Source organism: Paralichthys olivaceus, chromosome 7 (assembly GCF_024713975.1).
Source record: "Paralichthys olivaceus isolate ysfri-2021 chromosome 7, ASM2471397v2, whole genome shotgun sequence".
Lineage (NCBI taxonomy): Eukaryota > Metazoa > Chordata > Actinopteri > Pleuronectiformes > Paralichthyidae > Paralichthys > Paralichthys olivaceus.
Window position 1 is genome coordinate 16,177,644 of NC_091099.1, and position 15,941 is coordinate 16,193,584.

Below are 15,941 nucleotides of genomic sequence, written 5' to 3' on the forward strand. Positions count from 1 at the left end.
TACCAGCCCCCTAAACATCATCTCCTTAGCAGAGGTAATTATAAGGCTAATGTTAGCGAATGTTTGAATGAGTTTAGAACATGTGTTGTAGGGAGGTACCAAATGTAACGCTACACTACTGGAATAAGACCAGAGCACTGTATCTCTCTCCTGCTACTATAAAAATTCATGTTAGTACACAGCCTCATCCAGATATCCATTGATGCTTCCTAACATTTTTTATGAGGAGGTGAATTCATCTTGAATGACAACATCCGTCTTTTAACCAAACCAGATAACATGACAACATCAATCATTGTGTTGATGATGGTGGCAAGCAGACATCAACAGATCAAAAGGGTGAGGCGATGCAAGTTGCCTCAAGATTCATCATCTGCCTCCTGATCAGCCAAAAGTAAAAATAAATTGTAATAGCTGCGTTTCAACCAATAGAGGGCAGTCACTATGCATATGGACCACAGAGAGCGGCAAATTCTAACTTTGCACGAAAATATCAAGGTTTGTACCTGAATCTATCAACACTGCTAAATACCTGTATACATTGGTTTTGACCCAGAGAAGTGGTTTAGGAATTAAGTTAGTCTTTAATGATCAAAATACTTTAAAATACCTTCTGAATAGCCATTTAAATATGATAAATAATGAAAAGTATAATGAGAGGGGAACTGATCATTCAGAAAGCTGAATAAAACTGAAGGTAAAAAGAACAGAGTGGAAGCGAGCTCCAACAGGACAGCGTGAGGGAGGTGTGGGGAAACATGGAAAACATCTCTGACTGTCAGCAGCCTGAGCAAATTAGTGGGGGGGAACAGGAAACAGTGTACGAGTAACACCTGTGTTGCTTGACTTGGTAAGTACACAGATATGTCCAACCCCGGTTCAGTTGGCTGGCCCACTAGAACATTACTCTTTCATAATGTTAACATCAAAATCGAGCATCTCCAACAGCCTGAAACTGTACGTCTCACATGCAAGAAGAAAAGTGAGGAGGCTGCACAGAGCGTTGAGTGTTGCTGAATTCAGCTAACACAAGTATTCCAGCACATTTTATGATTAATATGAAGAAGGTTCTAACTGTCAAAAAAAGGATGCCCTGATGTCGTCAGTGTCTCGAGGGGAAATGATGAACAAGTGATGCAGTATATACAACAATAGCCCTGTTTATATGACTTTTAACACAATTATTGTTCTGGCAATTACGCTGCAATGGAGGAAGTCAAAGAGCTGGATTCATAACTGTGTGAAAGTGAAAGCCAGCATGGTGGGACGGGGGCTGATGCCAGTGTGTTGTGTTGTACTTTTGATTTCAGAACAACAACATATCTACAAATCACACACTGGCTGTGTTGTGTTCGGTGTAAAAACAGCAAAGCTGACATAATGAGGGGTTTCTACAGTAATGATCCTTCTCTGACAGAGGCTGAAGTCAGTCTCAATGTCTAATGGCCTGGTGTGTCAATACGGAGCATGAGCCCTGTAGTTCTGCTCAGTAGTCCATCCATGGTCATACCATCATTAAATGAGTAAATTCATTACAATGCCAAAAATCACTCAGCAGGTTTGGTCAAAGCGTGTCGACTGTTAAGTTTGCAATATACACGAGAATCGTGTTCAAACTGGTATTTAATTCCAGGAAGTAGCCAACTCCAACACTGAGAAAAGCTTTCACCTTCTCCCATCTATACTACAATTTGTTTGCATACTAACTGCCAGTCATTTCACTAAAGTGTACAACCTAAAGTACAACCTTAAATAGCTTTAGTGTACGTTTGGGTGGTTCTGCAGTGTAATGACTGGCCGTACTTATCCGCTACACTTGTATGCTGCTACAAAACCAAACAAAACATTACAACCTAGTGTAAAAACTGTTGTTTTCATCTTATTGAACATGTATGTAATACACACTGCAGTTTGTCTTCAGTATATTTTGTTTTGTGTTATCAACTGAAGTACTTTGATCATTTTTAGCTTCTTCCTGTTGATTTCTTGATACAATAGGCTATCTAAACGAGTTGGTACAGTTCTGTCTATTTGCAGTACACCTGTAGTACAATGATTGTAAGTTAGATTATCACTCATGTATGACTCTTTATTATCTATACTTCTAATGTTCGTGTAGTGAATGACTGACTCACCAGATGCAGTCTGTAGATGAAGTTTGTCATTGGCCTCTTGTCTCGGGCAGAATCTCTTCCTGTGGATTATCTTCAACAACAAACCTCAGATTTACCGGCTGAAAACGACTGTGTTTTGATTAACACTTGGGTTGTGGAGTCACACTGTCAACATGTGTCTGTTTTAGGTCATTTCTTTGAGGGCAACTATCCATTTTATTAACTCTCAACTGTAACAGACCCAAAAAACACAAGGCCTTCTTCACACCACGCGTCTTGTACCACGTGTTCTCCACCTTATCCGGAAGTTTAATCCCATTCAACTTCCGTCGAGTTGACCCTACATGACTTCACTTCGACATTTCCCACCCGAGGTGAGCGAGTACCTGACTCTACCCTGCCTCTGATTGGGTGAAGTTTGAGCAAAGAGCAGCGATGATTGGTTAGGATTCAGGCAGAATATCAGGTTGGGCCAATCAGAGGGAAGGTAGAGGCGGGTCTTCGCTCACATCCGGAAGAGGAAAAAAACAATAACAGCATCACTTCAACACAAAGTGTCGGTGATGAAATGAAGGTAGAACAGACTTGAGTTTCTCTTTTCTTTATTTCCAAACTGTTCACTTCTTTCACACGACACCAATCTCACTACATAAGTGAGCAAAGCTGGTGTTTATTGAGTTTGACCTTGAGTCTTAATTCACATAATGCAATTTATGATCATTGAGCATTTTATTTTTCATTCAACAAAATTGTGAGACATCCATCTGAGGTCTTGTTGCTGGAGCTAAACCATGAACGTGTCTTTGAGGAAACCACTTGTTAAGGCAAATACAGGTCATTTTGTACCTAACAAAACGTTCATCTTGTGCAGGCACATCCTCCTTTTGACAGATTAACCCTCATGGGTGGGAAGTATCAGGGTAAAATATTATCATGTATTTAAGAGTGATTAAAGACCAAGTTGTCTGACATTACCTGCACGGTGAAATAAAAAGACCAGGAGATACAATTATCACTGTTCAAGCTGGGTTTTTTTTCAATATTTTGTGTATCATATTTTTCTATTTATCTTGTCTGAGTATGCTATGCTAGTGTTCATACAAATTATGCTTTTAATGTTCATTCTTTGTGCAGTTTTAATGTTAAATGTTGTCATTATATGTGATTCACTTTAACTAATTCTTTCTTTGCTGTTGCTCCTACAATGTTTTTACATTTCCTACTTGCTTACCTTGCCTTTTCTATTCTAACTGTATGTTGTTCATGCTTATCATGGATTTTCATGCAGGAAGGGGAAAAAATCAATACACTAATGGATTCAAGGTGAATTCAATCTAAACACCACAATAACACCAAGAGCCGAGGGTGGATCCTATAACCACATTTTATTATTTGGCTCATCGGTAAATGAAACCATCCTTCATGTTTCAATATTTGAAATGTCTACAAGGTGTAGCAGAGGAGAATAATTTGATCGTGAACGAGACTAATCACCCATGCAGAAAATCTGTCAGTTCTGACAAATATCTTGGTCTTACAGTTTAATGAGAAAATTGATTTTGTCACAAGGCCTCATGACAAAAAAAATGTATATATTAAAAGTTTTCAGAACATTAAGCAATTCTATCGTCTTTCTTATAAAACCGTAAATATGCAGTAAAAATGAAACGTGTTCAGCCAGTTTAAGAAAAAAACACAAGGACGGTCATTTAAAATGCCATTTATGTCACTGACTTTTCAAGAACCTAATACAAATGCATACACTTAATGTACATTTTCACCGCCTAGAACCACAGAGGCTACAGCCACTACTGCAATAAACATCACCATACGATTAGAAAAAAGTATCAGAAGTCAGCTTTCAAGCTTGGGAGGGGTCATGAAGAACCACAAACTCACACATGCTCACAAACTACTTGAAACACATTCAAAGAGAGCATTCAGTATGTACACACACACACACACACACACACACACACACACACAGCTTATATAATACAACATTAAAGGAGTGGCTGTAGAAAAGGCGTGTGGAGGAGGGAGTGTGTTACAGTATACAGTATGTAAGGGAAAAGGGGTAACAGCCACCAAAGTGTACATAAAACACTTTTTTTTTGTTTTTTACAATTAAGCCAACTTTACTTAATATAAATATTCTTCATCCAAAAGTCAGTGCAGTGCCTTCTGCTCAGGCTTCACCTGGTCCTCTTGCCCGGTCAACTATACAGCCAGTCTGTGATAGACCTGGTCCACAAATCACTGTTTCCACTTTTCACAGAAATATCTTTACATCAGTTTTTTCTCTGATCTCCCACTTTTCTCTACGGTTTGTGTGTATTTATGTTTTTGTTTTTTTGCCACCCAGTACCTCAAAAGTCCAGCTGTGAAGTACAAGAGTTTGTGAGTTGGGTTTTTCTACCTATTAGCCAATAGAAAAAAAGATCAACAAATTTACAAATGTCCATTGTGGTTTTTTTTCTCCTGAAATCCCTTTTTTTAAAGAAATATGTTCACAGACGGAGCAGCTCTACTGAATTCCCCTGAAGAGACACATCGCAAAGACCATGGCGAAGAGCTGAGGAAAAGAAGAAAAATAAATTACTACGGCACAAAAGAAAAGTCACACATTGTTTTAAACAATTGTCCTTTTGTTTGTTGGTTGGTTTGTTTAAAAGCAAAGGTTATTATTACATTATTTCCATTATGATGATTACATGAGTTGCTAAAAGAATATTCCTTTCATGCATTTACACATTTAAGTAGTCTGATTATGACTCATGTCAACATTATGTCGTAGTACTTGTTGACACTAGAACCCAGGGAGATCCCTGGATGATCTCCATTTAAGCTTTGTACCAGGAGAGAAACAGGAACATGAGAAGATAATATTCATTTTGATACAGATGAGAGCTTGACTTACACTACTATAGCAATTGACTGTAAAATGATACATATACGTGTGTATATCATTTAACATAACGCAGTATATTACAATACAGTATATTACAATACTAAAATAAAAACTCAGTATAGACACATACAACATGTAACCAACATTTTTGTAAACAAAAACTGAAAGCAGCACAATTAAATCCTGTAACACCAAGTCTCAACACTAGATGGAGCTGTTGCCACACAAAGAGCTTTAAGAGAACACTTCACAGAGGAATCTTCAGCTTGATGCAGAATTCCTCATTTCTGAAATGAACATCCTCATTACTGGAAAGACAGAGAAAAAGCAGCACGTGTGATGGTTGGACCAAGATGAAAAACCGTCATACCTCGATGGTCAGAACCACGATGGCGAGCGCTCCAGCCACATAGATGTACAGTTCAAAGTAGTCGACCACTGCGGAGTAACAACCCTGCGGACACACACAAACACATGGTGCTCAGCAGAGAATCAATGGGCTTTAAACTTGCAGAATAACAGAGGCAATTAAAGTAACATCACGGCTTTAATTGAGTGAGGCTTTGAACAAAAGGCCTGTGTTGAATGAGTAGGAAGCAGGGCCTCCAGCCTCACTGCGTTTTAATGAGGCTTCTTTGTGTGAATGACAGAGACACACATTGTGGATATCGCACATTGTTCTAGTGGCTTGAAAAACGACAGGTGGAGAGTGCAGTAAAAAAGAAACATCCTATCAGCTTTCACAGTAATTACATTTCTCTCCGAGACTTCCTTTACACTCGTGGAATCAGGGATTTGGGTGTAGGTGTGTAACTGTGACGCACACCTAATCTCACACATTGCCCATTATCCTGCACTTGTGCATACATGTATGCTCAACCGAAATTCAAATTTACCCTGGTATTCCACACTATATCACAAAAGAAAGATGGTCTATGACAACCAAAACGCTAACCAGCCATGGAGGAGTCAGCTAGACCCTGGATGTCAACCCTCACTGTCTCCTGCTCTAATTAAGCCTGGAGGTGGTTTGGAAGGAGGGATAGAGATAGGGATAGAGATAGAGAAAGGTTGACACAGTGATGTCAGAAGTTACCTTGTTATTGCGGAACATCATATTGCCTGATAAGCACTGCTCCTGGGCGATATGGGCCACCTCCCCGGTCTGACTGGCACGCTGGCAGCAGGCTTCTGGCACCATATGATTTTTGTTCATCTGTTTGAATAGGCTGTCCTTAAAATCCTCTGGGCTGTTCACCCCACAGCAGTCAAACTGAAGAGAGGCAGAGAGGAGAGAATAGGAGAAGACACCCTTAATGCTGGATCTCCCCACAGCCATCAAACGAAGGAAGGAGAGACTGGGGAGAAGACACCATTATCGCATGCTTTACAGCTAGAAGGCTTGGAATTCAAACACAGGTCCTGTTTAGACCTGGTATTAACATCCGTCCTGAGGGATCCAATCACAAGTTAAGTACGTTTGTTCACACCTGGCTTTAAAATGCATCCTTAACATCTCTCCTGTGATCAACTGTGATCGGATCCCACGTTCTCACTCTATATGCAAATAAATGCTTTTGTCAGACTCGTTTGTGTGCACGAAGACAAAATAATTTGATTTTACCCAGTCTGAGTTCACAGATGAGTCCGATGTCACTGTGTGTGTGTGTGTGTGTGTGTGTGTGTGCAAGCAAGAGAGAGGGGTCCTGAGAGGTTTAATAAATCTTTTGCAGCCCCACAAAGATTTTAAGAAAAGTATCAATAATAATGTGGTGACCAGTGCTAATATCGAGGTGGTGGCCACAAACAAATCAAAGTATGTGTACTGAAGCATAACAATATGTTGGGATCATTGTGAAACTGCAGCAGGTCAGAAAATGTCAGGTGTGTCGGTGGTCGTTCTTTTATGGCCAAGGACACATTTGCATTCACACAGCGAAAAGAATATGGCCACATGTCCCAGAGCACCTCCTGATGTGGTTTTAGTGATCACGCCTCAGGACGGAGTTAGTTCTCCCTGCATTTGTTTCCTCCAGGTACTCCAGCTTCAGTCCAGGGACGTGTAGTTTATGGTTAATGAAGAGACCATAAATTGCCAGTAGTGTGAGTGTGAATTGTTTATTGTCTCTACATGTGAGCTTTGCAAGAGACTGACCTATTCAGCTCCCCCCCTCCTGCCACCTAGTGTCAGCTGGAATAGTCCCCAGCCCCCCAATGACCCTCAAAGTATCAACCATCTAACTAATGGATGGACCCTTATTGCTGAGTGCCTTTTTGTGCACTGGCCTGTGTTCCACTGTGTGTGCGCAACAATCCAGCATGAAGATTGACCTAAATGTCTCGGATTTTATCTATAAAATATATCCCCTCCACACCAGGCTGCAACAACAGGAGTGTGTGAGCTTTTCTCCATGTATGCAGCGGCCTTACTGTAGACATGATGGCGTTCCATGTGGAGGTGAAGACGTCAGTGTTGTTGTAGCCCTGATATTGTCTCTTCAGCTCCATGGTGAAGTTCTCCCTGGTCAGCTACAGCAACAGACAGAAAGAGGTTAGTTTCACCATAAAAATAATATCTGTTTCTTTCAAATTTGGAGAACATCACTGGGACACGAGGGCTCTGTGTCATTTTAATGAGAGACTACTACATATGAGAAAACTGTCGTATGAAGCCTTTTTGTCAGTGGTCAAGCCAGATAATGCAAATGCCAGGTTTTGGGAAGGGAATAAAAAACGAGGACATTTCTGCTTCTGCTGCATCAATTCTGATCCTTTTTTAAAAGAGGACATCCTGAGTCTGACAATGTTATCAGAATTTGGAGCACTCTAATAATCTCTTTCACATTAAAATCAGCCAGTATACGAGTGGTTTTTAAATGTGGGTAAACCCATTAAAAAAGTCGATAGACTCCTTTCCCATTGCCAGAAGAGGAGTTTGCCTTTTTGGATTTTTTTCCCCCAGTGAGTTCGATGTCAAGAACGCACAAAACGGCTGTGTGCCCATAAGTTCATTACTTGTCGTAACGTCATACAGAAAAAGTGCAGGATCAACGTCTAGACGAAGTAAGAAAAATTAGCGCTTTCACCCAGGTGCCATGTTTCCATTACAGCCGATCGGAGCTGATAAAAACCTGTCTCTACTTCATAGTCATTTAACCCAGGACTGAATGATGATTGTTTCCATTCCCATTGCAGACAAAAGCCAGATGTTAGTGGGCTTCAGATCTGTTAAAGCAGCTTATGTCAAAATAAATACACAAGATCAAGATTTTAATCAGAATTGCCAGATATTATGATTCTGATCCTCTGTGCTATGGACATATTTTAGTATCAAATCATGACTGCTAGTGATCAAATGTTGAATAAATACTGCAGCAACTCACATAATCCCGGAATATGAAGGCCAGGATGGCAGCAGCCAGCTCTGCTAAGAAGATGAGGAGGATGAGCATGAAGAACTGCAATAAAACAAAAAAGGAAGAGTCAGAAAAGGTGGATGAGTATCAGAAAAAACTGCATGTCAGTCAGTAAAAAAAAAAATCACACTCTGGCTGTGGATGCTTCACTCAGCATTAACTATGTATGAGGTTTGAGGCACGAAGGCAAATATAGGAGCATTTTGCTCTTTAGGCTTTCTGTTTCAAGCATGACAGTCCAAAGAACTGACAGACGGCATAATCAACACACATGCACACAAACAAGATCAGTAACACAACCACATTTCAAATTTGTCGGCCAACTCACAAAGAGGAGCAGACACTTGTTTTCACGGATAGCTCCGCAGCAGCCCAGGAAGCCCAGGAGAAACAGCATGCCTCCCATGCCCAGGATGATGTAGACGCCGGTGAATAACAGCGGATTGGCTGCCACAATTTCTCTGAACCCTGTAGGGTCCACCAGTACCCACACTCCCACTCCCAGGAGGAACGAGCCCCCTAACTGATGAAGAGAAAGAAGGCACTGGTTAGGCTAAAACAGAAACTGGCTGCATTTTAGAATTTAATTGGAACTCAAAGGATCGCTCGGCATCCCCAGTGGCACATGAAACATTCCACAAGATGTCATATGATGGAAAAAATACAGTTGTGCTTATCTTAAAAAGGACAAGATATTAAATCTGAGAGTGAGGTGAGAGCAGGGATAAGAGGCTGGGTATCTACACAGCCACAATGGGAGGGTGGTCGGGTGGAGATATCAACTCTGCTTCAACTAACCCCCCAACCTGCTAAAGCACTGCAGTCTCAATCCTCTCCCATCCTCCCTTTCATCTGCAGCCACTGTGGGGTGACTTATGTAATTAAGAAAAGAAGGTATTGAGAAAGGGGGGGGGGGGGTCTGAGCTTCTCCTAGCACAATCCCCTCCTTCCTGTCACAGAGACCTGGACTCCTGCAAATGAACATCAGTTCAGGTGCAGAGGCCGTGCTATGAGGAGAGGAGGGAGCCATTTTGAAAGCTCATTCATTGGGTTTAAAAAATACTGTCCTGTTACATTAGTGTGAAATGGCCACAGAAACACTAGAGAACAGGGAAGTAAACCTGTGGTTTTTATTGAGCGATGCTAACGGCTGCGTTCGTTCTTTGCTCTGCTGGATGCATTATTACCTCACTGCTGAACAACTGCATCCGAGCAGAGTCTCTAACTGGTCTGGTTGCGCTTAATAAAGCAGGAAAAGAGACAAACTGTCTGCACTCAGACCCTCCCCCACTTTTCACAGGCTCAGACTAACAGGATTACCCTTGATTGTCTGATCAAGACTGATAAAGTCAGGTGCCAGTCACAAACTCCACATGGCACAGTGAGCCTCAGATGTGTGTCAGCACACTAAAATCTAATCAAAAGAGAATTTGATAGAATCAAGATTGCCTCCGTCTAATGAAATGCAAATGTGGCTCCATTAGTCAGTGGCGCAGGGGGGCAGCCAGAGACCCATCTTAAATCATTAGACTGACACTAACTTCAGAGATCGCCGAATCAAGTGACTTTGAGGGAGCAATGAGAAATACTTACGAAGATGAGGAAATTGAAGACAAACATGAGGTACTTGATGCAGCTGAGACAGTCCCCCTCCATGGTCGTCCCGCGCGCCGAAGCCTCTCCCTGCCCCTGGGAGAAAACAACAGAAGCACGTGACACTTAATGAATCTAGCTCACCATTTTCTCATTCTCCTGCACTGGAGAAGGCATTTCGATGAAAACTGCCAAGGAAATAAAACTCTGCAAAGAAATACCTGCTCACATTTTAATGAGTTCTGCCAGTCAAACGTACACACACACTCGCCCGTCAGTTCATTCAGCCCAATTCCAGCAGCAAAGCCTCGTATTATCCCCTCAGACGCAGCGTACCAGGTATAAGTTCTCAACAATCCCTGAGTAACTACAACGTCAGTCGACTGAGTGTCAACCCAACCTGACATCGCTCATCTTTTCACACACTGCGAAGTCTAACATTTTAAAACGCCCACTCACAGTCAGAGAGACAGATTCTTTATCAACACTTCTTATCTTTGGACAGATGGGTGATCTCAGAGCGTTTTAAAGATACGGCTCCATGTGCATTGACTGACAATGCACGGCCTTTACTATGGGGTTTCTTCTTCTTAATGTAATGAGACGCAGGAGCCCTCTGCTCCCATCAGGCAGCTCTCTATCTGACATAAACACACTTTCCCTGATGAAGGCCCGCCCTGGAAGCACTCCTGCTTAATGAAGAATGCCTCCCTCGCATTAGGAGACAACACGGGTGTCTCCTGTATCCATGACCCCGTGCACCTATATATATCTAAGACACCACAAAGCAATTATGGAAGCATTTTGTTTAACCCAACAAGCTGCATATGAAAAAAAAGAAAAGATTTCACCGTCTCAGGATTCTTCTCCACACATTCTGCACAAGCTGAAGTGGAAAACATCTGTGGGGGCAGCTATAATTGCAGTCTAAGTGAAAGAAGAAAATTAATTATTTGGCAGAAATTAAGCTACACTCTTTGCTTTATAGTGTGATTATTAATTTGCTCTCCCATAGTGATAGCTGGGACTGAGAATGGGGAACAAGCAAGATTAAAAAGTGATTTCTCCAAGGAATTATAAATCCATTCACACAAGGAGGCAACACCTCCAAACTGGAAGAGAAAAGTTAAACGCCTTTCTTTCACGTCTTTTGTCTTGTACTCTGCTGCACGTACATCAGATGTAATCTTATAATCTTTAGGCAGTCTTCCCGCTACGTGATGCCTGTCAGACGACTCCTCTGGGTGATCTCTCTGCTTCTCTGAGGCAGCGGTGAAACCCGGGTTATGATCGACGTTGGCTTTGATTCCTGTCTGTCTCTGCTGTCGCTCAAACGGGATTCAGCCTTGACCCTTTCACCCTAACTGCACACAATCGACTCAGGTGAAATAAACCATGAACTCAATGAAACCAGTGCGTATTTGACACAGAAATAAAGGCAATAACTTTTCCTCATCGTCTGATGTGTTTTTCACCCTGCTCTTTTGCTTTTTCCCCACCTCGCTGTAGGCGTGTGTAAGTTGCCGTGACAATAAAATTGAACAATACTAGAGATGTGAAGGCAGCCTTTGTCTGCCGTGGGAGCGAGCTAATGCAGAATGAGAACATTTCCTCCCCTCACCAGCCCAAGGGCTTATTATTCTTTTTCCTCTCCTCCTTTCCTCCCAAGATCCGGTGAAATTGATTTAGAGCTATGGTTAAACAGGACCTCTAAATCATAATGATATGCTTGGGTATTGATCACCCTCCAAGTGGTGTTGTGAGAGTGGCCCGAAAGCCTCATCACCCGAGATGGGTTTTAATTAACCCCTCCCTTGCTTGAGCTCCACTGGCCTAATGAGGGCACAGGAGGTCTTAATTGAGATTTGCATACATTACAGTCTCACAGAAAAGCATCAGAAAAAAGGTTTCTCATCACTCTGTGCTCTGCGCTGTCAGTCCCGAGCCCCGATGAAGAGCTGTATTTATTGGAGCAGAGGATAAAGAGGTGGAACGAGGATGGGGGGAGGAAAAAGGGGTGGGTTGGAAAAACTCTCTGGTCTCGGCTCGCATCTCATTCTCCAAACAAAATGTCTGATTTCTCTTCCAGCTTAGCCCCTTTTTCTTTTCTTTTTTTTTTTTTTACTCTTCGCTCCCATCTCAGGGGTCAAAGCGGCTATCAGATCTGCAGCCAATTTTCTTCTATGCATTAAAATACATTGGGTGCTTATGAATAAAGTGGACTGTGCAGGCCTGCGAATAACAAGCCCGTGGTGCAAAGCAGCAATCGTATAAATCAAAGTGCCACAGAAACCCCAGAGAAAGTGCAGCGTAAACAAACTGGCCTTTCCCATGACTCCCTTGGGATCACAGTTCTTCATCGATCACAGCCCAGTCGTGGAGATCAGACCACTAAGGGCTCTGTGAATAGTCTGCAGAGTACATTAGGTATAGGGGGGAGACTTGGTTCACACCCCGGGAGCTGCAAGTTTAAAACAACGTTGACAAATTACCTCCAGATTTACCGGCAGATCCTCATCAGGTGTGCAGTCTGCCAGGATGAGGACTTGGGTGGCAAGGTGTTTGGACAGAGGAGCAAACAACATGAAACATGGAGCAGCGAGCGGTTTTCCTCGCTGTGATGTGTGTCTTGTTTGTTTATGACTGCTTACACTGCAGACAATGTGTTTGTTAGCAGGAAATAATATATGTATGTCCTCAATCTGACAACCTAAGCGGCAGACGTTGCCCCGAGGTATTCGGTAAATGCCAGCTCCATCCACGCCGTCTGCAGGGTCTCCCGTTGCTTACATCACAAAATGCCATGCAGCCCTGTTGTTTAGTCTCGCTGAAGACGGATCCACAGCCAGCTTTGGACCATGGAGCCTGGCATGGTTATGTTTGATAGCAGATTAATGAGAACTGATGCTAACTCAACTTCACAGTGCCAACAGAAGCCGGAGCCCTGTAATGAGGGCAAACCCGTCTGACCTACATTCTTCTCTGTGCGAGGATGAGGAATTCTGAGACACTGCTACAGGCCTTTTATTTTCCTCCACGCTTTACTCAGAAAATCAGAGTTCTGTTTGTCCAACATCTACACAACCAACCATGATGGTCATGTCAACCCAATGTAATTAAAAGATAAGGAAGACATAGACCCACATTGAGAGCGCTCCATATCGAAATAGCACCCTTGGGTGGTTCTCCTTGAAGTTGACACTTTCGGCACGATTAATGAAGTGAGCCCATATTCCCCCTGCTCCTCTGCCTGGACAAAGCGAACGGTGTGACAAGGACACCCCTCCACAACCCGAGTAACCAGCCAGTTCACCTCATCTTGAGCGTGAGCCTGCATAACAAATATTCATTAATACCCAAACCCCAGTGAGATTATAAGGGCTGCAGCTTGACCCCTTTAAATGTCATTGACCCCCTAAATGATCGTGTATAATTGAACCCTTGGGATGAAGCAAATCATCCTCCGACTCCCTGATGCAGCTGGGGCAGGTGTATTTTTCCAGCTACTGTATGCCACTCTCTCCGGAGTGCACTAATAGTCCCCGACGGTGACACTGAGCGACCACATGTGTGCCACATCACCTTTTATCTCAATTAAAAACCCATTTCTCCATGAATTTCTAAATCAGCCACAGCAAGCAAACACCCCAAAATACCAAATAAGGACCTGCTCCTATGGCAGTGAGCGAGGCTCCCCTGAGGGACACCATGTCCCTTAATGAACCTCCAATTAGAAGCGAATGAGCCCAGGGCTGTGCTGTCACACTAAGAAATGGACTGAATGCTAACCAGCTATAGCTGTGTACACTGCTTTAGAGGGCATACAGCTCACAGACAACAGGGAACAACCACAGAGAGACAGTGTATGAAAGTAGCTCAAAGGCAACCCAGCAACACAGTGCGCGAGTGAGTGGGTGTAGCTCACACAGAGAGCAAAGCATCCAAACTCAGGCAGGGTTAGGGAAGTTCAGGAAACTGATATGTATTTATTTTGTATGTATGTATGAGCGATTGTTGTGAGGGTCCTATTGCAGTTAAGCCACTTTTCCACTCGTCAAAAAGCCCACCAACATCTGGCTTTTGTCTGCAATGAGAATGTAGACACGGGTTTTTAATCTGCTATTGACTCCTTTACTTGCAATTCAAAAGTAGTCAATCGCCTTTTTTAGCCATGTTTAAAACACTTCTGTATAGCTGCTAATTTTGGTGTAAAATAGGTATTAGATACTCAGGAGGAGACAAACAAGTACTCTCCCCTCAGGCAAACTCAGCTTAATGAGTTTTCACCGTACACTCGTAGGATTGATGAACATTATCAGCGTCCGCACATTACAGGCATTGTTAGTTTCCCACCAACAAAAAAGAGAAAAATAAGCAGACCTTCAGTGATTAATTTGCTGTGCCTCGCAAAGCCATTCATCATTTAAACCCATTGTTCCAATATATGTGCTGTGAATCTAAAGCGGTTCTTATCCGAGCATGTGAGTGCCCCCCCCGCCCGACCCGCTCAGTTGGGAAATGAGATAGTGTGAATCCCTCTGACCAGGCAGCTGACACACTCCTGAACAACAGGCTGATTAACTCTGGAGAAGGCTCCCAGAATGAACAAATGCACAGTCAGAGGCACACTGACCATGTGTTGTCAACAACACTGCAGGCCACATTCTTGACATCGCAACTGGGCACACATCCAGCTGTTGGTTCAGTACGAACAGTTGCTCACACTCCTACAGTGAAATCGATTTTGCAGTTCCTTATGTAAGAAGCACGGGGAGAGGGGAAGGGCACTGGCAGCTTCAAACTCAAGCAAGAGGACATGTGATTGAGATGAGGAGATTTTTTGGGGGTTTTATCGTGTGTCTGTCTCTATATGTGTGTGTGTGTGTGTGTGTGTGTGTGTGTGTGTTAGTGTTCCTCGCCCTCTCAAAGCAGAGATTCTCCCTTAATTGTGTCAGCACCTCTATCTGGCCGAGTGAAGATACAAACTGGCTGCACAGAGCTAGATCAATACCAGGCCCAGGCACATGGTCAATGATGCATTGATCCCCGGAGTTCCAGCTCTCTGCGCTGCTTGTCTGCTAGTGAGGGCATGAGGCAGCAGCAACACAATGAGCACATAAACACTTCTTCACAGACGCCTGTTAGGACTCAGCTCGGGCTTTTCCCACGGGGCGCTTCAAAGGATGACACATTGCTGTCGGGGCTTTTCACAAAAATGAGTTACAACTAGATTGAAAACTAAATGCTTGGTAATTACTGTGATGACAACAGGGGCAGAATTATTTCCAAACATTTTCACTTTTCTAGTTGTGCCCGCTGGTCTTATTCTTCCTTCAGTTCAGTTCCGGTAATCTCAGCCAAAATTTTCTGTTTGTTATGTCAGAGTCACGAGAATCAATATCAGCTCCTTGTTTTTCAAAAAACTTTTGGAAAATCTGATCAATAATCTCAACAACTCCGCTCTGACCAGCATTTGACCCTCAGACGAGAGATGATTAAAATGTAGGCACTGTTTTCTCCGGACCGGGGTTTAAATACCGGTGGAGTCGAGGTGGCCGTCTCTGTCAAATCTCTATATAAAGAGCGTTTACATCACAGATGGCCTCAGCAGAAAGAAACAAAAGGGAGATTTGAGGAAAGACAACACTTTCAGCCTCAGGGGAATAAACACAAATACACACAACTCACAGGGACACACAAGTGCTCACTAAATTCTGATATAAAACAGAAAATGAAAGAAATTCTAATTGAATTGTTGCCCTCTAATAGGTCAAATACGACATTTTGTGAAATCCATTGAGGAGTTTTCAGCACATGTTGGAATCTGTCCAGGCCTCCACTGAGGACCCTGGTCTCCAAGGCAACCCGGATATGGGGTAAGAGTGGTCTTTGTCTGCGGAGTGGTGT

The 15,941-nt window shown here is 42.9% G+C and overlaps 1 protein-coding gene across 1 annotated transcript in view; it reads right to left on the reverse strand.

The window, feature by feature from the left end:
- Positions 1–3,818: 3,818 nt before the first annotated feature.
- The window catches only part of tspan18b (tetraspanin 18b), a 37,669-nt gene continuing 25,546 nt past the window's right edge, over positions 3,819–15,941 (reverse strand). Inside the window, exons 3-9 of the mRNA XM_020078169.2 lie at positions 10,035–10,130; positions 8,770–8,964; positions 8,409–8,483; positions 7,456–7,554; positions 6,122–6,298; positions 5,396–5,479; positions 3,819–4,689 (exon numbers count right to left, since the gene is read on the reverse strand). Coding sequence (XP_019933728.1) covers positions 4,642–4,689; positions 5,396–5,479; positions 6,122–6,298; positions 7,456–7,554; positions 8,409–8,483; positions 8,770–8,964; positions 10,035–10,130 — 774 coding nt within the window. The 3' untranslated portion in view covers positions 3,819–4,641. The remainder of the gene's footprint in view (positions 4,690–5,395; positions 5,480–6,121; positions 6,299–7,455; positions 7,555–8,408; positions 8,484–8,769; positions 8,965–10,034; positions 10,131–15,941) is intronic.